At 48.3% G+C, this 24,745-nt stretch overlaps 1 protein-coding gene across 10 annotated transcripts; it reads right to left on the bottom strand.

Annotated features, from left to right (window-relative positions):
* Nucleotides 1-22: 22 nt before the first annotated feature.
* TTLL3 (tubulin tyrosine ligase like 3) lies at nt 23-23,456 on the bottom strand. Of its 10 annotated transcripts, XM_088831592.1 has the most exons (15): nt 23,003-23,456; nt 22,750-22,841; nt 20,719-20,887; nt 20,486-20,583; nt 19,317-19,445; nt 18,484-18,598; nt 17,566-17,655; nt 16,150-16,345; nt 12,261-12,409; nt 8,395-8,638; nt 6,943-7,378; nt 3,243-3,415; nt 2,468-2,544; nt 2,069-2,295; nt 23-1,878 (listed from the first exon to the last, which is right to left on the bottom strand). In XM_088831592.1, the coding sequence occupies exons 1-15, from the start codon at nt 23,364-23,366 to the stop codon at nt 1,573-1,575; spliced, it is 2,865 nt and encodes a 954-aa protein (XP_088687718.1). In that variant the 5' UTR covers nt 23,367-23,456; the 3' UTR covers nt 23-1,572. The 10 variants fall into 10 exon arrangements, 8 of the variants coding, with proteins under 8 accessions (XP_088687718.1, XP_088687717.1, XP_055270395.2 ...); XR_008684244.2 differs by lacking the exon at nt 2,468-2,544 and having other exon boundaries at nt 1,729-1,863; nt 23,003-23,452; XR_008684243.2 differs by lacking the exon at nt 2,468-2,544 and having other exon boundaries at nt 1,744-1,878; nt 23,003-23,452.
* Between the last annotated feature and the right edge of the window lie 1,289 nt (nt 23,457-24,745).

Below are 24,745 nucleotides of genomic sequence, written 5' to 3'. Positions count from 1 at the left end.
CTGTCTCCAGGAATTTGACTCATTAGATGTTAGATCTTTTACTTTAAAAAACCATGTAACATATCAAACATACAGAGTGCATAAAACATCTGTGTGATTTAAAGAATAACTGTAAGGTGACAATCACATAACCACCACTTGGCACAAAACAGAAGCATCCTTCTCCTATCTTAGAACACTGCTGTCCTCAACCCTGGCCCCATATTAGAACCCCCTACCCTGCCCCCTCAGAAAACTTAAAAAGAAAAAATCCCCATGCCTCCCCTGCCTACACCCGTAGGACTTTTACCAGTCTGGGATGGAGACATCTTTTTTAAAAGCTCCAGAATAGGCACTATTATAGTCACAGTTGAATCACTCCCCTGACTTGAGAGAATTCTTTTCTTGTCTGTTTTTTTAAAGTGTTACCACATACACATGCATCTCTAAACAAGGTATTTTGTTTTGCTTGTTTCTCAAACTCCTGTGGAATGGAACTGTGCTGTATGTATCCTTTTGTGACTTGTTCTCCCTCCACCCTGGGAAATGCACCCGTTGTGTGGCATGGAGTTGGAATGCTGGGGCTTGAGGTCTATCCACCCAACATTAATGGACACTGAGGTCATCGGCTGTGACCACAGTGCTGCTGTGGGTCTGCCTGGCTGCATTTTCTCATTCAGCTGTGCAATAATTTCTGGATCAGAGTGTATTTATCTTGATTTGACTAGTGTGTTAGTTTCCTAGGGCCACTGCAATGAATTACCACAACCTGTGGACTTCCCTGGAGGTCCAGTGGTTAAGATACCCCACTTCCATGGCAGGGGGCATGGGTTCAATTCCTGGTTGGGGAACTAAGATCCCATGTGCCACATGGTGCGGCCAAAAACTAGGGGAAAAAAAAAAATTACCACAACCTGAATGGTTTAAAATAGCACAAAAAAGATTCTCTGCCAGTTTTGGAGGCTGGAAGTCCCAAATCAAGGTGTTGACAGGGCTGTGCTCTACCCAAAGGCTCTACGGGAGAATCTTTCCTTCCCTCTTCCAGCTTCTGGTGGCTCAAGCACCCTCTGACTTGTGGCCGTGTCATGCCAACCTCTGGCTCTGTCTCCACACAGCCTCCTCCTTGATTGTCTTCTCTTCAGTCTCTTGTAAGGACAATTGATATTGGATTGAGGCCCCATCTGGAAGATCTCATCTCAAAATGTGTACTTTAACGTACATCTGCAAAGACCTTTTTTTCCAGACAGACATATCCACAGGTTCTAGGAAGACATACCAACATTCAACCCATTATAACTAAGGAATGTAGAGCTTTTTTCAGATGAGAGGGGCTTGTTGGATATTTCCTTTTGAGGTGACCTTGGCCCCTTGCAGAGGAAGGGGTGGACCCACTCCCTCAGGAGAGGGGCTGGGGTTTAGCAAGGTCCACTCTTCTCCGCTGAGTCTCCTGTTGTTGCTGGATAGGAGTGCGGGGCTGTGCTTTGGGGGGCAGTTGCTGACAGCCTCTGGCTCTTGTCCTGGGCCTTGGAGTACAGGGTCACACTATACACTCTCTTCACCCTCCAAAAGAAAAGGAGCCAAGCCTTGAAGACCTCATTTGCTCTTTTTTATTTGGCGCTGCATCCAGGATAAGGGTAGTGATGATGGAAGCAAGGGCTTCTGTAGCCACATGTCCCTTGTGCCCTCCAAACCCTGGTCTGTGATAAGGGTCAGGGGTCCTGGAAGGCTCAGTGTCGTCACAAGGTGTGTCTTGGCCTTTGGTCTGTCACAGAGTCTGGCCTTGCATTTGTCTTTGTTCTTGCTCTTCCTATAGATGCTAGGAAGATTTCCGTCTTCAAAGGGTTGAGACCACACATTACTTCCAAAGTGGGGACCATGAAGGCACTGGGGAGCAAGAGCCTCCGTGTGAAAGGAGGGGAAAAGGAGGAGAGATGATCAGGAATCTGTTCAGGAAGGGGGTCCTGAGGGATGCAAGCCCTTCCCTTGGGGCACAGGCCAGCCTGGGGGCTACCCTCTACCTGTGCCCTCCAGCCCTGACCCCAGTAGTCAGCACTGCCCAGCGGGGTACTTGTCATAGTTTGAGGCCCACCTTTTTTGGTTTCAGGGTGTTGGGTGCCAGCGTGAGCTCAGGGTTAGGTGGGAGGGAAATCAAAACCTTGGCAGTTGGTAGAGTCATCAAGGCCTTGTCTGTGGTCGACAGGGCCTTAGTGCCCACCAGCTTGCTGTGCTGTAGTCTGAGGACCTGCCCCTGGGGCCAGGGCACAAGGGGAGAAGGCAGCCGGGCCTTGCTGTGGAGGCTTGGGAAGTGGTAAGGGGCTGTGGGAATAAGAGGGGCCGTGAGGGGCTGGGGAGGGTCTAAGACTGACCAGCTGCCCCTCAAGGTGTGCATGGAGGGTGGGGAGGCAGGGGGAGATGAGGGCAGATGGAGCCCACCCAGTTCCTTCTCCAGAGGCCATAGGAAGGACACAGGGTTTGAAGTCCAACAGACCTGGGTCTGCATCCCAGCTCTGCCCCTTCTGAGCTGTGCAACCTTGGGCAACTTCCTTACACTTCCTGATACCTCGGCTGGAAAATGGGGATCATAGCACCTCCCTCGCTAGGCTGTGAGAACTAAAGGAGCTGGTCAGGTAGTGACACAGTTTAAACTGTTATGTGCTATACAGATATTAGTATAGCACAGAGGCAACTTTGCACGGCAGCAAAGACAGAATACTGCAGCAGGAAAAGCTGGGGCTCTGGAGTGAGATTAACCTGGGGCTGAGTCCTGGCATCTTCAAAATGAGTACAACTGCCTCGCCACGTGACTACTTTGCGGGGATTGGATCACAGTCATTCAGTCGTGCAGTTTTCAAAAATACTTTGTAAGTGGTGGCTTTTACTTACTACCAGTGACTCTCTGGTGGGGCTGTGGGTCGGGGCAAACCCAGCTGGTTAGGAGGGGCTTGGAGAACAGGAAGAAGCTGTCTTGAGGCCCTGGGTGTTTGGAGGGAAAGGTCTTACCCAGGGTCTGGGGGTTCTTCAGACTCAGTGACAATCTGTTCAAAGAGAGGGGATGCCTGTCCCTGCTAGCTAAGGTCATGGTAAAAGTGCAGCCCATCCTTGTGCTGGGGGTGTCCCACTTCCAGAGATTGGGGCAGACCTGGGCAGTGGCACTTTTCGCCTTGCCTTTCTTCCCCTTTTCAGGGGCTGAGGTGGTGGCAGTGGAATCTGGCTTCTCAGTGTGCCCCAGGCTTCTGGCCCCAGCAACTTTCCTAGAAGCTGACCTGTGGATGGGGCTTCCTGAGTCCTTGCTTTCGCCAGAGCCTCTGGGGGCCAGAAGGTGAGGGAGGGTTGGGCGGACCATCATCCGCCGGTGACACATCGCCAGGGGCTTCTTGATGGTGGAGCCCTCTACTAGAAGCCGGATACCCACATACTGGGGCACCTCCACGGCAGGCTGTGGGGAAGAAGGGGAGACAAGGCCTGCTCAGACCATGGTGCTAGAATCCTAGGTCTAGGAAGACTGAGGGCAGGGGTAGATGGAATTAACTTCTGGGGCACCTGGTCAGGAGACATTTCTGAGCTGAGAAATGCAAAGCCCGTCTCTGTCTTCTAAGGGGTCTGAATCAGTACTTGGAGGGTCACAGAGCCCCTGAGATGAATAAACCAGCAGAGTTGGGGGCGGTCTTGGCCAGGCCCCCACCTCCACCCTTCCACCCCTCTGCCCTCCTCAACTCCCTGGCTGGGAATGTGTGTGTTCTCCTCCACGGCTGCTGTCAATGGACAGCTTCCTGAGATGAGCCAGATTCTCTGCTGAGAGCATGCGAATTACAACACCCAGACGGATAAGAGGCTGCCTAAATTCTCATCTGAACCAAGGGAAGCAGAACCTTAAAGAAGGCATTCTGTGGAGAGAATGAAGTTGCAAATATACAGAGGGAGGCAGAGAGAAAGATCCAAGAAAGGAGCTCCTGGACCATGTTCAGTTCCTATTAAGCCAAGCTGTACTTCCTGCACTGGACACAGAAGAGCCCCTGCATCTTGCTAGGAACACTCCTGTTAACCTACAGCTAGGCTGAGTTTTCCATGTCATCAACAGATCCTGATTAGCACCTATCTAAACACCAGTGTCATTTGGAGCCTGTTAAAAATACAGATATCAAGAGACTTCCCTGGTGGTCCAGTGGTTAAGAATCTGCTTTGCAATTCAGGGGACACGGGTCCAATCCCTAGTCAAGGAATTAAGATTCCACATGCCATGGAACAACTAAGCCTCTGCACCACAACTACTGAGCCTGCAGGCCACAACTGGAGAATCTATGCCCTGCAGCAAAAGATCCGCAAGACATAACGAAGATAATGAAGATCCCACATGCCACAACTAAGACATGATGCAGCCTAATAAATAAAGTTAAAAAATTTACAGATATTAACTGTAAATTTAATAACTGTTCCTACTGTATAGCACAGGGAACTACATTCAATATCCTTGGATAAATCATAAAGGAAAAGAATATGAAAAAGAATGTATGTATATGTATAACTGAATCACTCTGCTGTATAGAAAAATTAATATAACACTGTAAATGAGCTGCTGCCGCTGCTGCTGCTAAGTCGCTTCAGTCGTGTCCGACTCTGTGCTACCTCATGGACGGCAGCCCACCAGGCTCCCCTGTCCCTGGGATTCTCCAGGCAAGAACACTGGAGTGGGTTGCCATTTCCTTCTCCAATGCATGAAAGTGAAAAGTGAAGTTGCTCAGTCGTGTCCGACTCTTCGCAACCCCTTGGACTGCAGCCCACCAGGCTCCTCCGTCCATGGGATTTTCCAGGCAAGAGTACTGGAATGGGGTGCCATTGCCTTCTCCGGTAAATGAGCTACACTTCAATAAAAAAAAATACAGATATCAGAGCTCATGGGAAGCCCAGTTGATACAGAAAAGCTCATCTTTATGGAAGAATCTCAGCTCATAAATGCAGAAAGAATGATAGAAATAGCAATGTACCATTCTGCGACTCTAACAGAATAGGCAAGAATCAAAACTGGATATCAAAACAAGTAGGGAAAAGGATGACAGCAAAATGTGTCATCTGCACACTGCCAAAGAATCACCTTACAAAGAAAATGATCACTGCAAAGGGAAGGATGCAACTTACCACGCAGAGATCTCATGCATGACCTTAACCACATGGTCAGACTTAGCATCACCAATCACGAGACACTCTGACAATGGGTGCCTTGTGATGCTCTATGAGGCACCCAGTATCACCTCTCAAGTGTTCTTGACAAAAATGTGTAATCTGAACCTCATCAAGCTGTGTGACCTAACTTCTAGTTTAGAGGACATTCAGATAACAGAAGTTAAACACCACCATGAGGAAACAATCAGATAAATCCAGAATGTGGGACAGTTCCATAAAACAACCAGTCTGGTGCCTTCAAAAGATCCAAATATGGGTGGGAAAAAAGCAGTGGGGCTGTTCTAACTTAAAGAGATTAAAGAACATCAAAGAAAATAAAATACCAGGAACAAATTTAACCAAGGAGGTGAAAAACCTGTACATTACTGATGAAAGAAACTGAAGATGACACAAATAAATAGAAAGATATTCTGTACTCATGGAATGGAAGAAGTAATATTATTAAAATGTCTATAACACCCAAAGGAATCTATAGACTCAATGCAGTCCCTATCAAAATTCCAATGACATTTTTAACAAAAATAAAAAAATCAATCCCCAAAGATGTACGAAATCACTTAAGACTTCCGAACAGCTGAGGAAATCTTGAGAAAGAACAAAGCTGGGGGCATCACACTTCCTGATTTCAAACTATTGAGCTGGCCAAAAAGTTCATTTGGGTTTTTTTTACTGCAAGCACATATGGAAACTCAAATGAACTTTTTGGTCAAACCAATGTATCACACAGTTATAGAGATCATAACAGTATGATATTGGCATAAAAACAAACACACAGATCAACGGAACAAAATTAAAACCCCAGAAATCAGTCCACACATTTGTGGTCAATTAAGTCATGATAAAGGAGGCATGAATATACAGTCTCTTAATAAGTGGTATTGGGAAAACAGGACAGCCACACGCAAAAGAAAGAACCTGAACCACTATCTTATACCATATAGAAAAATCAACTCAAATGGAGTGAAGACTTGAACATAAGACCTTAAACCAAAAAACTTCGAGAAGAAAACAGCCAGGAAGTTCCTTAACTCAGTCTTGGCAATGATTTTTTGGATTTGGCAACAAAAGCAAAAATAAACTAAAAATCTTCTGAACAGCAAAGGAAATCAACAAAATCAAAAGATCTTAAAAGTTCTCATGTAAGAAAAAAATGTTAGTAGCTGTTTGATGATATATGTTAACTAGACCTATGGTGGTGATCTTTTCACGATATATACAAATACTGTTATGTTGTACATCTGAACTAACAAGGTTGTATGTCAATGATATCTAAAAAGACAAAAACAAACAGAAAACTTCAGAGAAATCCAAGCCATGCCTACTAGGCCCTTTAAGGCAGCTACACATCTTTTAAGCATCCCAAGAGTATACCTATAGGTCTCAAGATTCAGTCTTGAACACATTTTGAGTGAAAAGACAGAGTTGCATGGCCTTTTGGTTAACAGTAGAGCTTCTATAATTTTGAGGGCTGCTGTTTTACTGGAACCTCATGGAAGAGGAGTTATTTATTTGAACAGGGATTTGAACCCAGGGAGGTTTCAGAGTCTATGCTTGTAACAGTACGCTACCAGCCTCTAGAATTATCCAACACAGTAACTCATTTCATTCCCCCAAACCCCATGATGGTAACGGCATGTCCATCTTACAGACAGGGAAATGGAGGCTCAAGAGGGTGGAGTGGCTGTACCTAGTCACTGTGGCGAGACCAGAACCCAAACTGGGTTTGTGTGACTGCAGAGCCCTGAGCTTACTACGGGGAAGCCTGCCAGGGCCTGGCCACCTCACCTGCTTGTAGATGAGCTCGAAGGCCCCTGTGTCACAGTTGCGGTCCAGTCGCCGGTCGATGACCACACGCAGGGTGTCGGCCTGCACGCCGGCGCAGAGCCTGGCGGTGACAGCTGTGGAGGGTGCCATGGTGGGGCTGGCGTTGATCTCGATCAGCCAGGGCTGGAAGTCCTCACCGAACACAAAGTCAGCACCGTAGAGCTCGAAGCTGGCTTTCCGACACTGCACGGTGTCCTGGGAGGTCTGCAGGGCATGGATCACAGCAGCCTTCATGCCAGGCACGATGACAGTGGACCAGGCGTTCGGGGCCCCCGTCTCCTGCAGGTGGGCCTGGAATTTCTGGCTGGACCACATGTTGTCTGTGGGCAGCAGTGGGTGCCGGTGGCATGAGTTCTCCAGGTGCTTCTGGATGGAGTTGTTGCATAGGTGCACAGAGCTGAGACAGAGAGCAGGAAGCTGAGGGCTGGCTCCCTGTGCCCCACCCACTCAAACGTGGGGTGGGCAGGCAAACCCCGGAACCCGTTCTGCACACACTGAACTATGCAGCTTGAGTTGACAAAATTCTCATCACCATCTTCTAGGGCCACTACCAGTCTGTGCTCAGGACCTCTCTGAGGGTACTAAGTATGGGGCCACAGTGTGAAGTGCTTTGTGACAGTGTCAGAGTTAACTCTTCCCAGTGCCTGGAAGAAGGTAACTCAAAAGTATGGGGCCTGTAATCACCAAGACATGTGCTCAAGTCCTGTCTTCATCTCTGACTGGTAAAATCTTATATAATGCATTTAACCTGCGTGCTCCTTTCAACATGTAAAAAATGGGGGTAGTAACAGTACCCACTAGGCCAGGTTTTCATGAACGTCTGAGGTAATATACATGAAGTGCTTGGCATTCGTCACATGCAAGCACTCAGTTAACTGACAGCTGTGAGCTCCATGTTACTGGCTCCATTCTACAGATGGTGGTGACTGATGCTTAACAGGGTTCCATTTGACCCAAGTCACAGAGCTTGGAAGCTGCAAAAAAGGAATTTGAATCCAGGGCTCAACAGGCTTCCTCTCAGCCCAAGTGAATGCTGCCTCTCTCTTTCTCCTGACCCCCCCTTTACCCTGCTCTACCTCTTTTCTCTCATAACACGAGTCGCCTTTTAACCCATTGATGATTTTACTGATTACGTTCACAGCTTGTCTGTTTCTCCCTGCTGGAATGTGAACTCTTGAGGGCTGGGTTCGTTTCATTTCACTAGTGTCTCAAGTGACTAGAACGGTGAATGGCTCAGGGTACGCGTGCCGTAGGCATCTGCTGGGTGGAAGGATGGGTGGATGGATGACGGGCCTGCCTGCCTGCAGAGGCTGTGTTTGGAGCCCAGCACTGCACTGGAAGCACTGTTCTTGCCAGCTCCCTGACTAGGTTAGGAGCTCATGGGACTGAGGGGGCTGAGGGCGAGTGGCTCACTTGTCCAGGTTCTTCAGGGAGAAGGGCTGTGTGGAGAAGCGGATGTAGCTGTCACGGTAGAACCACACAGTGAGTGGGTTCCAGTCGGTCACCAGGAACCACTGCCTCAGATCAAATTTGGTGCCAAAGATGAGCAAGGGCCGCTCGATATACTTCTGTACCACCCACTTGCCGTCCTTCATCATCAAGGGGTTGCAGTCCACCAGCTTCAGCATTTCCTCCAGGTGGTCCATGCACATGATACCTAAGGGGGAAACAGGGCTGATTAGGGATCAGGCCAGGCTACGGTGGGGAGATGGGCTAGGGAACTATGAACAGTTCATCCTAAGCTCTCATCCCCTAAGGACTGATAGGCCCGAGTGGGTAGGCCTGCCTTTCTCCATGTTCCCTTTGGGAAAGCTGAGAATCTGCCAAGGATTTTTTTTTTTTAATTAACCAATTTTGATGATGGAAAGGAATATACGTACATATAAAAATTTAAACAGTATTGGGTCTTTTTAAAACCATATACATATATGACTTTCATTAGTTTTTCATAATAACTAACAGAATATAAAAGAGCAGAGGCAAAAAGTAGGCAGTACAAAAGGGTACACAATTTAAAAAAAAAAACAACACACATCTCCTGCACCAAAGAAGCCAGGTGCTGCTTCCAGGTCCTATGGATGGGCACCCAAGTTATGAGTGTGCCTCAGCTGCACAGCGTTCTATGCATTTAAACATCCTAAGGAATTGCAACAGTGCGTGGCACTTGGTGAGCATTCAGTAAATGTTAACTCATCATAATTATTAGTTACCTGTGAAAAACATCTCTAGTTATAGATTTGCTGGCTCAAAGGGTAGGTGCATTTTTTCACTTTACAGAACAAAGATGTTCTACCAATCTGCACTCCGAGTAAGAGTGTATGAGATTGTATGTTTGCCCACACACTACCAACACTGTTGATGATTTATTTTTGCCATTCTCCTAGGTAGAATGGTATCTTATTTTATCTGTTTTATAACAAGTTAAGCATCTTATGCTAATAAGGCATTTTAATGCTGATAAAATGGAGACGGCAATGGCACCCCACTCCAGTACTCTTGCCTGGAAAATCCCATGGACGGAGGAGCCTGGAAGGCTGCAGTCCATGGGGTCGCTGAGGGTCGGACACGACTGAGCGACTTCACTTTCACTTTTCACTTTCATGCATTGGAGAAGGAAATGGCAACCCACTCCAGTGTTCTTGCCTGGAGAATCCCAGGGCCAGGGGAGCCTGGTGGGCTTCCGTCTATGGGGTCGCACAGAGTCAGACACGACTGAAGTGACTTAGCAGTAGCAGCAATGCTGATAAATACAGCTAACCATTGAACAACACAGGGATTAGGAGTGCCAGCCCTCTGAACAGTTGAAAATTACTGTATAACTTTACAGTAGGTGCTCTATATCCATGGTTCTGCACCCACAGACTCAACCACAGATCATGGAGAACTAAAGTAGGTACAAAGTGAAAGAATCTGTACATATATGGATCCATGCAGTTCATTCATGTTGTTCAAGGGCTTACAGTAAGAATTACACTGCAAACAAACACATACACTCACAAATCAATCTTATTTCTTCACTGCTTGGTCCTCCAGTCTGACTGCCTGCCAATGGCAAAGAACAACTTGTGCTTGGTTCCCAGGCCAGATTCTGTCTCAAAAGCCCAGACTGATTACTAAGATTCCCAATATCATGATGACTTGTGTAGCCACAGATTGAGACTGTTCATGACCTCTGACCCAGCAATTTCATTTTTAGGAATTTATCCTAAAGAAATAAGTGCAAAAGCTACTATAAATGGAAAGATATCTGCACAAGATATTCATCAGTGTAGCTAACAGCAATTAACCAATCAATAACCAAATAAATAGAGAAAAAACTGATGGCCATCTAAATATCTATCAGAACAGGATTAAGTAAAACCATGAGAGTACATATAAACAAGATTAGACTGTGCAGCTGTAAGACAGAATGAGGTAGGAAAGTATATACTGTACTTTTATATAAAATTCAAAAGCAGGCAACACTAATCTATGGTATTGTAAGTCACAATAAGGGCTTCCACTGCGGGGAGGGAGAGACCAGGAGATAGCACGGGGCCCTCTAGGGTAAAGGTAATGTTTTATTTTGTAATCTGGGTGCTGTTTCCATGAGTGTGTTCCCTATGTGACAATTCATTGAGTTGTATAGTCACAATGCGTACCCTTGTCAACGAAGTGGACTGTATACATATTTCAATTAAGTTTTACTAAAAATGGAGATATAATGTTGAAATACACTGGAATTCACTGTATTGTTCTCCATGCTTTTGTGTATGTTTGAAAGTGACTATAACAATAAACTAAAGATGGGGGTGAAGGGGAAGCAGATCGAGATGTACTGAAATGGAGTGACCTCTAAGATCTATCAAGAAAAAATAAAGGTGAAAAAAAGTAAGTGATACTCACTGATAAGGAAAGATAAATAATGAAAACAGGAAGCTTCAGAGTATTGTGCTCTTATTTAGAATAAAACACACATACACCCAACATGCAGAGACCAAAGTATAGAAACACACCACAAGGTAAACAGTAGTTATCTCAGTGAAATCAAAGGTGCCCTTAGTTTTCTCCACGTTTCTGCACTGTCTGATCTTTTTATTTTTTAATAACAAATATGTATTTTCAAACCTGGAAAAGACCAACGTAACGATTTCCAACGTAGAAGAAAAGACTATGATGCTAGTTTTAGCGAGACATCCCAAGAGAATGTCCCACAGTGTGTGCAGCTGCGACAGCTTCACTAGGACGTGAACAAATTCTCCCAAGGGCAGTATGTGGGGTGATCCGCTGCCGAAAGTCTACTTTTTACATCTTAGAGGTCCTTAACGATCTTTTAAAGGCTGGGCTAGTGAACCATCCCAGCCTGCTGGGTGCCCTGTTCAAATTCCATTCATGCTGAGCAGTCAAAATAGTGGCTAAAAATAATAGCACTTAATAGCAGTTACTCTAAAAGTATAGCATCGAAGCACTTTCCATATTGTACTCATGCAATCCTCTTGGGTAGGTATTATTGGCTTCATTTTACCAAGGATGAAAATGAGGCACAGAAGAGGTTAACTAACCTGCCCCAGGCCTTTCGAATATTAGGGAGCAGAGCTTGGGTCTGAACCAAGGAAGTCTGACTCTCAGCACCCACACCCTTAACCACTGTTCTACACCTCACAAGGATGCATAAGTCAAACAGGAGAGCCCTTAGATGACAAGTGACTGCAGTGAGTACCACCAGGCCTGCCTAAAGCATTAACCTAAGCTCTCAGGGCAGGAGAGGAGGCACTAGCATCATCATCATGTTTAGTCGCTAAGTCGTGTCCGAACTCCTTTGCAAAGCCAGGGACTGTAGCCCGCCAGGCTCCTCTGTCCATGGGATTTCCCAGGCAAGAATACTGGAATGGGTTGCCATTTCCTTCTCCAGCAGATTTCCCTGACCCAAGGACTGAACACATATCTCCTGAACTGGTGGGCAGATTCTTTACTGCTGAGCTGCCGGGAAGCCCTGTCGTCATCACAGCAGCCAACATTTATGGGGTGGCTACTGTGCCTGGCACCCTGCTGAGCGGTACATGCACTACCTCATTTAATCCTGGCCTCATGGGAGGTATTATCATCAACCCTCACAGATGAGGGAACTGAGGTTCAAAGAAGTGATATAATTTCCTCAAGGTCACACAGCAAATCAGTAGCAGAGCTGGGATTTGAACCTAGGCAGTTCAGCTCCAACAGAGGCTGTACTATTAACCTCCCAAGCCTCTGGTTGGGGAGGGTGTAGGGTGCTGATACAGGAAGCAGGGGCAGACCCCCACCTCGTCCACGGGACTTGGCTCCCGGCTTCACGATCCAGATGTTGCGATCTCCTTCCATGTCCATCTGGGGTACCACAGCCCGCAGCTGCTGCAGGATGTCCTCACAGCGCTGGACCTGAGTGTCGAGGTACCTGAGTTCTGCCCCCTCGCTGTGGGGAGATGATGGGACTTGAGCAGGGCTGGGCCTGGGGGTATCCTGGTGAGCAAGGCAAGGGGAGACACAAGCCCCCTGGCCATGGTCCCACCAGCTTTGGTCACACCCTTCCCCTTGAGACCCAGATAGGGCTCTCTCACTCCTCCACCCCCACCCTCAGGCTGTGCCCCCACCCTCCCCAGGGCACCGTCCCCGCCTGCTGGAATGGGACATTCTACCTACCGTACCCCTTCCCACTCCAAAACTCCACCTTCTGCCACCTCTCTATTATATTAAAACTGCTCTTTGGCAGAATTTAATCATACCAGCATCAATGATGAGGCACCTCTACATGCCAGGCACTGTGCCAAGGGCTTTACATACATTATCACTAATCCATCTTCAGGGAGATGTTATTGGTCCCATCTTAGAGAAGTATAAACTGAAGCTTGCAGGGTTAAGGGATGTGCCCAAGGCCACACACTGAGTTAAGAGGCTGAGCCAGGATGCAAACTCTAGCCTGCCTGAATCTTTCATCCACAAGTGTTTTTGGTGTTTCACTCCTTTCCTAATCTTTAACCTAACACTGGTGGACAGGCAGCCCCCTTCCTCATTTAATTCTTTTCCTGCACAACTATATCATATATCTCCTAGATTTATTTCTCTTCCCATCACTTACCACCTGCCACCTAGACTTATTTGGTCACTGCCTGTCTCTGCTCATTGGAATGTAAGCTCTATGAGACCAGGAATACTTTCTGTAGTTGTTATTCTCTGTTATACTCCCATCCCCAAGTAGTACCCCAGCACTTATTAGGTACTCCCTAGAAGTTTGTTAAATGAATGAATGGTTGGATAGGAAGTCTCTGGCAGTGACTGGGCTGTATGGATAAGAGTTCGGGGACAAAGAGGAACCTGATCCCTAAGGACACGAAATGTCCTCAACTAAACCAAGTCACAAAATAACCCAGATGGCTGCCTCAGCCAAACTCTCCCATTTCTTTTCTTTTGACCGAATAGGAAGGAAGCCTCCACTAGATGGTAACCTCTCTTTTAACATCTCTCGGATGTTAAAGAGGCTGGAGCCTCTTGGATGTCTCCAGCCACAGAGAACTTATCTCTGTTACTAAGGCTGGCACAGCAGTGGCAGCTGGGCAGTGCTGGGAACAAGGACAATCAGATGGAGGGGTCTTGGCAAGGCCTCTTTTTCACACATGAATCCTGGCTCTTCTATTTCCACAAGGTTTGCTGGAAACATTTCTGTGGCCATGGCATAAAGAATACACCGAGCAAATCTGTGATCTGGCCCAGGAAAGTGTCACATGGCAGTGGCAGGGACACATGCAATTTGAAGAAGCATATTCAACATGATAATATGATTTTATATTTAGTAAAAAAACAAAACAAAACAAAACAGTAGTTCTGGGGAAAGTGGACCTGGTGGTCAGGGGACGGGAAACAAAAAAGCCTGGCTGGTGAGTTGTGGATTTGTTTGTAAAAGCTGAGAAGCAGCAATAAATATTGACTTAATTAATGTTAATGATCTAACAATTCAGTGCAATGTTACATGAGGTAATATTTTATGTAACCCTGATTTTTTTTTAATTAACTTTTTTTTTTTGACTGCTTCATGTAGCATGTGGGATCTTAGTTCCCCGAGCAAGGATTGAACCTGCACCCCATGAATTGGAAGCAGAGTTTTAACCACTGGATGACCAGGGAAATTTCCTAATCCTGCTTTTGAGAGGTTCCTTCAGCCCTCGACTTGCCCCACATCCAGAAATGCAAAGGACTGACATTATTTCCACTGACTATTATAACTCAGTCCTGACGATTCTTTCCTTTTTTTTAATATTTTTAATTTATTTGGTTGTACTCGGTTTTAGTTGCTTTCACTGTGGCATGTAGGCTCTTTTAGTGGCAGCATGTGGAATCTAATTCCCTAACCAGGGACTGAACCGTGGCCCCCTGTATCAGGAGCTTGGAGTCTTAGCCACTGGATCATCAGGGAAGTCCCCCAGTGATTCTTAATTTCAGAAGGGCAGCTTTATGTTTTCTGGCAGCTAAGGGGAAAGTATGGGATCACCTAGTTTTCATTCTCAAATGTTTAAAAAGCAGAGACATTACTTTGCCAACAAAGGTCCGTCTAGTCAAGGCTATGGTTTTTCCCGTGGTCATGTATGGATGTGAGTGTTGGACTGTGAAGAAAGCTGATCGCCGAAGAATTGATGCTTTTGAACTGTGGTGTTGGAGAAGACTCTTGAGAGTCCCTTGGACTGCAAGGAGATCCAACCAGTCCATTCTAAAGGAGATCAATCCTGGGTGTTCATTGGAAGGACTGATGCTAAAGCTGAAACTGCAATACTTTGGCCACCTCATGCGACGAGTTGACTCACTGGAAAAGACTCTGATGCTGGGAGGGATTGGGGGCGGGAGGAGACGGGGATGACAGAGAATGAGATGGCTGGATGGCATCACTGACTCGAAGGACGTGAGTTTGAGTGAACTCTGGGAGTTGGTGATGGACAGGGAGGCCTGGCGTGCTGTGATTCATGGGGTTGCAGAGTCGGACACAACTGAGCGACTGAACTGAATGTTTAAAAAAAGATACAAATGAATTATTCATCAATGATGTGGGTTTTCTGGCTAAGTCATTAGTTCAAAGTTCATTTACTAGTTGTTCAGTCTCCCCTATCAATCATTAAATCTGTCTGTTCCTTTCTAGTCTAACACCACGCCACCTGAAGACTTTAGCCCTCAGCCCTGCCCCTGACTTGCTCCAAGTCTCCCCACTTGAGCTGTCTGCTCCTGAGGGCACAGATTTTGCTTCATTTCTGGGGTTTGGCACAATGCCTGGCACATAGGAAGGGCTCAGTGAATGCTGAGTATTTTCTTGCCTTCAGGCCCTCTTCCTGCCAGTTTTTCCTGCACACTGTGCTGAACAGCATCTCCCTGCAACAGGCCCAGGCCCATCTCAATACTCCTTCCCTCTGCTCAAGAACCCTTCCCCAAAATGTGTCCTGCATATACAACCAGTAAGGATTCCTGGGGCAGGGGGCTGGGGTCACATAAGTACAGGATACACTGCACACTCTGTCCCTCTTGGGAGTTTACACCATCTTCTGAAAAGCCCTGAATCAAGGAAACCTATTTTAACTTTGTTCAACCCACTGTTTTCCAAATGTGACTGACCACAAAACCCTTTCTTCATAAACTCCATTTTAGCATATAGAACTAGCATGCTATACAATAGGCTTTGTGACATGCTGGTTTCCAGGATAAAATCTAAATGACTTAACAGAGTCTTACTTTGTGAATGAATACTATGAGTCAGTGCTGAGCACATTATAAAAATTACCCTGTCTAATCCTACCTTTGAGGCAGACATTATTTTTAAACCTCTTCTGTATTTGAGAAAAGCAAAGATCAGATAGGTTAATGAGATTCCCAAGGTCACAGAACTTGGAAAGAGCAAAGGCAGAACTTGAACTCAGATCTGTTTGACAGCACAGGCCATGATTTTAGTCACTATACTACACCGAGATCTGGGAAGAGTAGTTTGGACCCTAATATGAAGCCAGTGAGAACTCCTGAGGGTTCTGGAGGAGAATAGGAGGGTGAATGAAAACAGGGAGACCTGGGGAGGAGCTGGGGGCGCTGGGCATGCAACAGAGAGGTCCTGTCCCTGACCATCAGCTAGGAAGAGGAAAGCTGCCTGAAAGCACGCCCCAGGGCCCAGGCTGCAGAGGCACTCACTGAACCACTTGGTAATAGCGCTGGAGAAAGAGGGACCAGCCCTCAGGGCTCAGGTAGAGCGGGGTCTCCGCATCCTTGTCGATGTCCATGTGTGCCAGGGTGTTAAGGTGCTCCTCGCAGGCACACAGAGCCTCATCCACAAATTCTGGGGACACTGATACCGGCTTTTTCTCCTGTTTCTTCGGCAGCTTGTCTCCTGTAGACGTGGGGTAGAGATGGGGGCTGTCACTATCCCACAATCCATGGCTCCCACTGTCCCAAGGCCTGTCACTTACCCGTGACTTCACCTGAAATACACCTGCCACCCCTACTGCTGTGGGACCTGTCACTCACCTGGGGCTTTGTTCTAAATTCCCCTGTGGCCTCGGTGTTCGCCCTTCCCCTTCACTGTGCAGGACCTGTCATTCATTTGAGGCTCCACCCTAAATGTCCCCAAAGCATCTCAGCACCTAGAGTCCCAGCAGCCACACCTGCAGCCTCTCTGTGCTTGGGAGCTCTGACACACCTGAGGCCCCTTGAGCCCCTGCTCCTGACACACCCAGGAGACAGCCATGGGGAGGTCTCCCTCTGGAAGAGTCAGGGACTTTCTTCTTACAGTAGAGCTGCCTCTCATTTCACCGAATCCCTGAGGAATTCTGGGGACTCTGGCCGATGGGCCTCTGGGCTGTGGGATGGAAGCTGTGAGGTAGGAGCTAAGTCCAGAAAGGGAAAGTGCCAGCAACTGGTTGAGCCGACAAGTAGGGAGAGAGTCTCTGGGTCCCCCTTCACAAGGCACGAGGGGTCCTCAGACCTCATGAAACTACATGGTTTTACTGCTGCTTCCCCTCACTGATCTGAGCAGGGATGGATCATGTCCTCTTAAGTCTGCCCTCTCTAGAGCACTCTGCCACATGCCAGGCCCATCAGAGGACTGAGCAAGGCAGTGGGTCAATTAACAAACAGATAGGAAGACATGTGGGTAAGTGGGTGGTAGGACAGAAAAATGATGAGTGGATGGGCCAGAGGATAGATTAAGTGGTGGATGGCAGGAAGGAAAAGAAGTACACGGATGGGGAGGCGGGTCTGCGGAAGCATAAGTAGGTAGCTAGGCAGGAAGGTGGAGTGGATGGATAGGAAGGTGGAGTGGATGGATAGGAAGTGTGGAGTTGACAGAAGTAGGTGAATGAACAGATCAACAGTCGGGGGAAGGATGAATGGATGGATGGGTGGATGGGTAGGTGATTGTGAGATGGTGGGTAAGTAGGTAAGCAGATGGATGAACAGACTGTGGACAGAAAGAAGGAGAGTATATGGAAGAGTGGGTAGGAAGGGGTGGTGGATAGGCAGACGGATGAGAAAAATACCATGACAGATGGGTGAGGTGTGCTGGGTGGGAGGATAAATGGTTAGGGGAGCAGAGGTGACCACAGTACTTACTTGGGGCCTCTTCTTCGACAGAGTTTGACTTCCACTCGCACTTTACCACCAGCTTGAGAACGTTGCGGGCAGCTGTCAGCCAGAAGTCCTCTGCTCCCAGGGCAGGGGATACCCTCCTCAGCCCCTAGGCTCCAGGCCTGTTCTGGTTCCGAAACCTGATTATGACCTGCCCCACTCTGGATCCGGAACCTGACTACCATTTCTGGCTCTAGAACCCCACTTAGAACCTGGCTTCTGTTTCAATTGTGGAATGAGCCCCAGAATCTACCTGAGTTGGCTTACATTCCACCTTCAGAATCTTGCTTGGTTCTGCTGTCTGATTTCTCCTCCTCTGTTCCTGATCCACTTTTTTTTTTAAATTGTGCATGTGTGTAATTTTCTACTTTTTTTATTTGAAGTATAGTTGATTTACAATGTCCTGATCCACTTTTGATACTTATTCTAGCCTGAGAACCAGACCTTGGCTAACCAGACTAACTTAAACCTAGCGTCTAATGTGGATCCAAATTCTGACCTGAATTTAGAGTGTGTGCTGGAATTGGAGCCTACTCTGTCTGTGAGCCCCAAAGTCTAGAAGCTTTTCTTGGAACTAGCCTTGGAACCCAATCTAGTCAGTGGAATCTGACAGGGGGTTGGAACTTATTCTGGATTCCAGACTCAACTAGGTGACCAACTTTTAGAACCTGCTCTAGAAAATAAGATAAACTATGTCAGCTCTTCTGGAGGTCTGGGGTGACCAAGGTAGGGGGGCTCATTAAGGGAAGCACATAAGCGAAAGATGAGGGTTGGGGATGGAGAAGGAAATCTGCTGGGGTAGATGAGGGCATGAGAGAGGCCCTTTGCTCTCCAACACCAGCCAGGGCTTTAGCCCTCCTCCTTCGGCTTGAGGGGCCAGGTATGGGACTGGTATCTCCTTACCTATGAAGGCCTTTTTGTCATCCTCAGCCCCCAGGCGGTAGCAGCGCGGGAAGAAGGAGTCGGCATCAGCCTCATCGAACCATGGCAAATTCCGGAGATTGAGACACAGACCCACCTATGGAGTTAGCTGCTGAGGGGGCGGGGTGGGACTTGCCCAGGGGGCTTCCAAGGGACTCTCCACACTGGGCACCCATGCAGAGAGCTCAAGGGGATGCTGCTGGACAGGCTCAGCTTCTCTGCCCCACTTGCTAGGCTCATATCCACCTCCACGTGCTGCTCATGTGGCTCCCTCTGCCCAGAATGCCCCGCATCCTTCCTAGCCACCCTTCTGCATCCTTAAATACCTGCCTCTCTGAGGAATCCTTCCCATTCCACACTAATATAGACCAGCAGGTGCCAATCATAAAGCCTATCATTCTTCCCATAACCCTAGAGGATAGATCTTACTGGAATTCTCATTTAAAGAGGAGGAGCCTGAGGCTTAGAGAGGTGAAGTCACTTAACCAAGACAAGACATAATAGATCCATCAGCCAGACAGTCTCTGCTTAGGAGAGAAGGGTCCCCCTGCTCACAATCATTGGCCATGGAGTTTGTTCTTACTCCAGACCCCATTTGGCTCCTGGAGTCTATTTCAGTCACCAAGTCTATATGTGCCAGACATGCTGCACAGGTTGGATTTGAACCCAGGTGTGTCCAAATCCCACTGAATCATGTACCTCCCAACCTCCTGAGAACTCTTACTGACAAGGAGAGCAGAAAAAGGGACTGCCAGCCCAAGAGCTGGAGGGGGGGTGCATTGGCAGCTGCCATGCCTGCGCTCTGAAGAGCCCACCTTTGTGGTAAAGGAGCCTGCCCGAGCATAGTGGTTTATCATCTGATCCTTGGAGAGGAAGCGACAGTCCAGGATGTCCCGACGAGTAGTCCAGATGAAGTAGGGGATCTCGTTCCGAACCATACGTGACTGGGGAGAGGGGAGGAGACAGGCGAGGTTGATGTGGGCACCACGAGGCATGAGGAAGCTTCTCCCCACCGTGCTGAGCAAGGTGGGTGAATGGAGAGAGAGGATCCTCCAAAGGGGGCCTCTAGCCCACATGTCATCTTTTTGTAAATTAAGAAGACATCTCTTCCCTGTGGGGCACACACTGGTGAGCAGATAGCAGGCAGGCTTGCAGCTCTTTCGACATGTGCCCCTAGGCTGTGACTAAACCCCACAACTGAATGCCACACCTTGTTCTGGGTCTTGGCCATGAGTGACTCACTCAGTGGCCGGGCAGTGACTCTAAGCTGATGGTCACAGACCATGTGACAAAGGTTTTCTCCTGAGCTCCATTTCTCCCCATCCTTCCTAGAACTCTAGGAGGAAGGATTACTGATAACCAGTAACACCATGTGCCAGGCCCTGTACTTTCCAAGTCAATTCATTTAATCCTCACCATAACGCTATGCAGCAGGTGCTATCATTATCCCCATTTCACAGATGAGGGAACTGAGGCTCAGGGACTTGTCCCAGGGTTTACAATGTTGGGCCATGTGGAACTGCCAGTCCTCAACCTCACCTGACATAAAAATGGCAGTTTGGCATAGTTCAACTCAGAAAGTGGTGGTATGAAGATTCAAAGCCAAATGTCTTGATCTCAACACACATATCCTCCCCAACATCGTATGAGCCTCTTTCAAAAAATTTTAAGTCCTTCCTTCTAACCTTCACTTGCCAAGGATGGAGGAAGATGAATTATGGGGTTTTATTTGGAAGGGGGAATTACCAGGTGTGGAGATTGTGCCAGCTTCTGAAACAACCTGGCAAAGAGTCCTGATCCCAGGCTGGTCTCATCTGAGTCACTCACCACTCCACTGGCCTACCTAGGCTTTTGAGAACCCATCGTTTTTACCACAGATAGGGAAACTGAGATTTAGAAAATGGCTTGTCTGGGGTCACCAAGCTGGACTCTAGTGCTTTCTCTTGAAAGAAGCAGCCCCCTTTCCAGCCCCCTGGGTCCTCACCATCAGAGCGTGTGTCCCATGTAGGTCATCAAATTCCAATAACTCATCGAAGTCAAACAGCTGTGGTGGCCGGAATGCCTCCTCCTCATCTTCATCCTCTGTAGATGTAGAGCCCAGATGTGGGAAGGCCCCGGTCCCCACCCCTCAGCCCCACATAAAAGCCTCAACTTTGGGACAATGGGAAGCAAAAAAAAGGGACTCAGGCAGCTTGTGGGAAGGGAGGGATAACTCACCATCCTCAGTCGTGTCACTGTCACCCATTACTGAGCTGTCCAGATCCTTATGTGGCTGTGGCAAAGTGGTACCCAAGTGATGGACCATCTTCTTCTCCACCCAGCCCCTTTGGCGCAAGAGGCACCGGATCACAGGGTAGCGACCTTGGATCATAAAGATCTTCTTCTGCTATAAGGTGACAGAAGAATACTTTTTCAGTAAGTATAGCCTAAGTGCTGGTCACAGGGGAGATAATGGTGAGCCAGACAGCTATGGTCTCTGCCTTCATGAAATTTATATAGTCTAGTAAGAGAGACAGACTGTAAACAAGTAGAAAAATAATCTGCATAGTAATAATCATAATAGCAACTATATTTTCTAATATTTATTGAGTGCTTACTATATGTTAAGCACTTAAATACATTAGTAACAACAATGTGTATTTTTAATAGACACTATTATCTCCATTTGGGGATTCCAAGGTGGTGCAGATCCTTATGTGGTAAAGATCCTTAGGTGGTATGCAGATTCCAGGTGGTAAAGAATCCACCTGCCAACGCAGGAGACGCTAGAGACATGGGTTCAAACCTTGGGCTGAGAAGACCTCCTGGAGGAGGAAATGGCAACCCACTCCCAGTATTCTTGCCTGGGAATCCCATGGACAGAGGAGGCTGGCTGGCTACAGTCCATGGGGTCACAAAAGAGTCAGACACGACTGAGCACCCTCATGCAACCAATCTCTACTTAACTGGTTATGAAACAGAGGCACAGAGACACTGAGTAGTTTGGCCACCCAGTGGTTAAGTGAAAGAGCAGGAATTAACATACAGGCTCAAGAAATAGGATTTTAATGGGGATCCAGAGAATCAGTCAGGGGAAGCTGAGAAGGAGCCAGAAATGTACAGAGCTGGGCAAATGGCAGTTAAGGCAGAGGGAAAAGCATGTGCAAAGGTCTTGAGGCAGGAGGGGTCAGAAGGAACTGGAAGGGAGCCAGGGTATATGGAGTGTGGAAAATGAGGGGAGACCTCCTAAGAGGTGTGTGGAAAGCACTGAAGACCTTGGAATGAACTTGAATTTTATATTAAGAGCAGCGTGAAGCAATAAGGTGAAGGGAGGGAGTGACATGGTTGGAGGCTGTTAAGTGTGGCTTGCTGTCCTATGGAAAATAGATGGCAAGGATGGAAGCAAGAAGACTAGTGAAAAGGCTGTTGTGGTTTCTCTAGGCGCTTCCAGCAGAGACGGGAACAAGATGGGAGTTGAGATTCCTTTTGGAAATAGAGACTAGTTTTGCTATTAGGATTAGATGTGTGGGTGAGGGAACAGAAAGATCAAATTTCCTGGCTCGAGCAACTGGGAGATGGAAAAGATCAAACAGCAGGGAGAAGAAAGGGTCTGGGCAGGAAAATGAAGAGTATGGTTTAAGACACGGGTTTGAAATGCTTTGATGTTCCCTCAATGGAGATGTCAAGTGGGGGACTGGATCCACAGAGCGGTGCAGTTAGAGGCCAGGCTGGGCTGGAGAGGGAATGAAAAGGGAGCAGGATGGACTGAACTCACAGCCAAGGAGACAAGTGTAGAGAGGGATCCAGGGAAACAGGAATGTCCTGAGAAGTCTTCAAAGGCAACAGAAAAGTAGCTGCCTGGGAGGAAGAAAGGAAAAGCAGGAGTGTGTAGACAGCCAAGAGGAAAGGTGTGTTGGTGCAGAATGACACAAGGTGCCAAACCAACGTCAGGACAGAAAAGGGACTGACTGGTGGATCTGGTTCCTTAGAGGTCACCAGTGACCTTAACTAGAGAGGTTCCTGATGAGAGTGAAGGACAGGGACTGAGGTGAGGTGGGGGCTGAGGACTGAAACTCAGATAAAGAAGTTGAATTCTGCCAAGAATTTTGGTTGTGAACGGGGTGTTGAAAACTGGAGAAGTATTTGAAGACAGGCGTGGGATCAAGGTTTTTTCTTCTTTATTTTCTAAGGAGGGGAGAATATAGTGCAAGGAGGCAGGGTGAGCCACCCTCCAGGCCTTTTCTAGCCCCTCCCCCAACCCCCTCCGACCTTGACAGCTCTCTCCACGTGGATCTTGGCGTTTCTGAGTCGGCCCATGTGTTGAGACGCCTTGGAGAATCCTCGCCAAAGGACAAGAGAACCTGCAGAAAGATGCGGAGTGGGGGTGCAGTAGGCACCCCTTCTCTCTCCACCCTTCACCCCGATGCCTATCCTCTACCGCGCTTCTCTGGTTCCCCGGATTCTCACGTCCGCCCCAAGACTTAGCCTTGGGCCAGGAGGGGCGAGCCGCAAGTGGCCTCACCGTCCTGAGGCGGGGCGTCCTCCTGGGCCGGGGTAGGCGAGGGCCCAGGGAGGCGGGGATCCTCGGCGCCCTGGGCATGGCTGTCGTGGGCCGAGGGCTGGAGGGCGCAGTCTAGGCGGCGCGCTAAGGCTGCGCTGCAGACCCAGCCTTGGCCGCGCGCCGGACCCTTCTTTGGAAGCCGGAACTCGGAGCGGCGCGCCCTGGGCCATGGGGCGGGGGAAGTGGCGCGGCGCTCGAGAGGCTGCGGCTTCCGTGGCCAGCTGCACAGGGGGCCCCCCTCCTGGTGGTACCAGGCGGTGGAGTCCGGCTGTGCGGCCCCCAGCTCCCGCGCCCTCAGGAGCAGCGCCGCGGTGGGCCCCTGCATAAGACCCTCGCTGCGTGCGAGCGCATTCCCCAGGCCCCAGAGCCCGCCTCCCCTCCGCGCGCAGCCGCGTCTCGCGGGAGCGCCCTGCGGGGGCCTGAGCCGAACCCTCCGTTCTGAGGCCCCGCCCTCTGTTTTTTGTCGCCTTAGAAACGATTCCCCTGGCACAATCAGACCTCGGGTGGCGGTTCGGGGGTCTACTTCCAGCGGGGCCAAACTCGGGGCCTTACCTGCCCCAGACCCTTCATGAATGGGGCACTGAAGCTGGAAGCATAGAGCACTGGCTGCCCTGCCAGTTTCTAATAGGGTCCTGATTGCTTATCCAGCGCTTCCTGGGGCTTCAGTTATTCGACAGCATTCAGCGAAGACGATGTACGTCCTAGGTAGTGGGCTGGGTGCTGGGGATCAGAAGAACAAGCTACAGATGGTCCCTGATTTCATGGCGCTTACTGCCCGGTGGAGGGGAAACAAAGAGCAACCAACAGAGGAGTAACACAGGTGTTTTATACTTTAGATAAAGTGGTCAATGATGTCCTCTCTGAAGGGATGACATTTAAACTGAAACCTACTGAATGCAAATTGGTGAGGAGCTGGCCAAGGGAGGAATAGCATTCCAGGGAGAGGAGTCTCTGCAACAGCCCTGAGAGGGTAAGAACTTTTCTGGGGGAACAAAAAGGAAGCTGACCAGATCTGCAGCTCCTGGCAGATGGAGTTTGGGTAAGGTCCTTGGGGGTAGATTTGAAAGCCAGGGCAGTATTATGGAGAAAATTAAAGGGCAGAATCCCCAGAACCCCCCCCCTCCAAAAAAAAAAGACAGCACTTGGAAATAGAAAATAAGTATTGTTTCAGTCTACCAAAAAAACAAGTTACGCAACAGCCCTCAAGACAAGACTGTAAGCAACCTTTTTGGAGGTAGTATGAAAACTGTTACACCCTCAAATGTCATAGGTGAGATAAATGAGGTTCCAAGATGTTAAATAATTTGCCTTAATCGCATAGCAGAGCCCTGGAACCCAGGTCTGACTCCAAAGCCCCACTCTTTAACAGAAATACTATTAAACACAAATCCGTATCATCACTCATAAGGGTTGCTAATCAGTCATGCAAGTACCAAATGGACAATGTGAGAGGCAAACTCTAACAATGCCCCCTCAAGCAGAGTCCAGGAACCCAGCTCTGTCAGTCACAGGTAGATTGGCTCACACAAGTGAAGGTGGGTCCTCCACAGACCTCTCCAGTCAACCCCAACCACTAAGATCACCCTTCTCAACCCTGTGGCTGATGACTGGGCTTCCCAAAAGGTATGCCTTCAGGAGACGAGGGGCTGATTGGAGACCATCCAGTCTGTTCCGATCAGCCGGCCAATTTGGTTTTAGCTCTGA

This window comes from Moschus berezovskii, chromosome 24 (assembly GCF_049115385.1).
Source record: "Moschus berezovskii isolate FMDL1 chromosome 24, NW_MosBer_1.0, whole genome shotgun sequence".
Classification (NCBI taxonomy): Eukaryota; Metazoa; Chordata; class Mammalia; order Artiodactyla; family Moschidae; genus Moschus; species Moschus berezovskii.
The sequence above is the reverse complement of the archived record's forward strand: the minus strand, read 5'-3'. Positions and strand labels throughout refer to the sequence as shown.

Bases quoted from the DNA above. Each gene is read 5' to 3' on its own strand.
- TTLL3 (XM_088831592.1), bottom strand. From the start codon at position 23,366: ATGCAGGGGCCCACCGCGGCGCTGCTCCTGAGGGCGCGGGAGCTGGGG. The intron at 16,346-17,565 runs GTAAGTACTGTG...CCACGTCTACAG, and splicing joins TGTCGAAGAAGAGGCCCCAA to GAGACAAGCTGCCGAAGAAA. The intron at 12,410-16,149 runs GTGAGTGCCTCT...ATCTCCCCACAG, and splicing joins CGCTATTACCAAGTGGTTCA to CGAGGGGGCAGAACTCAGGT.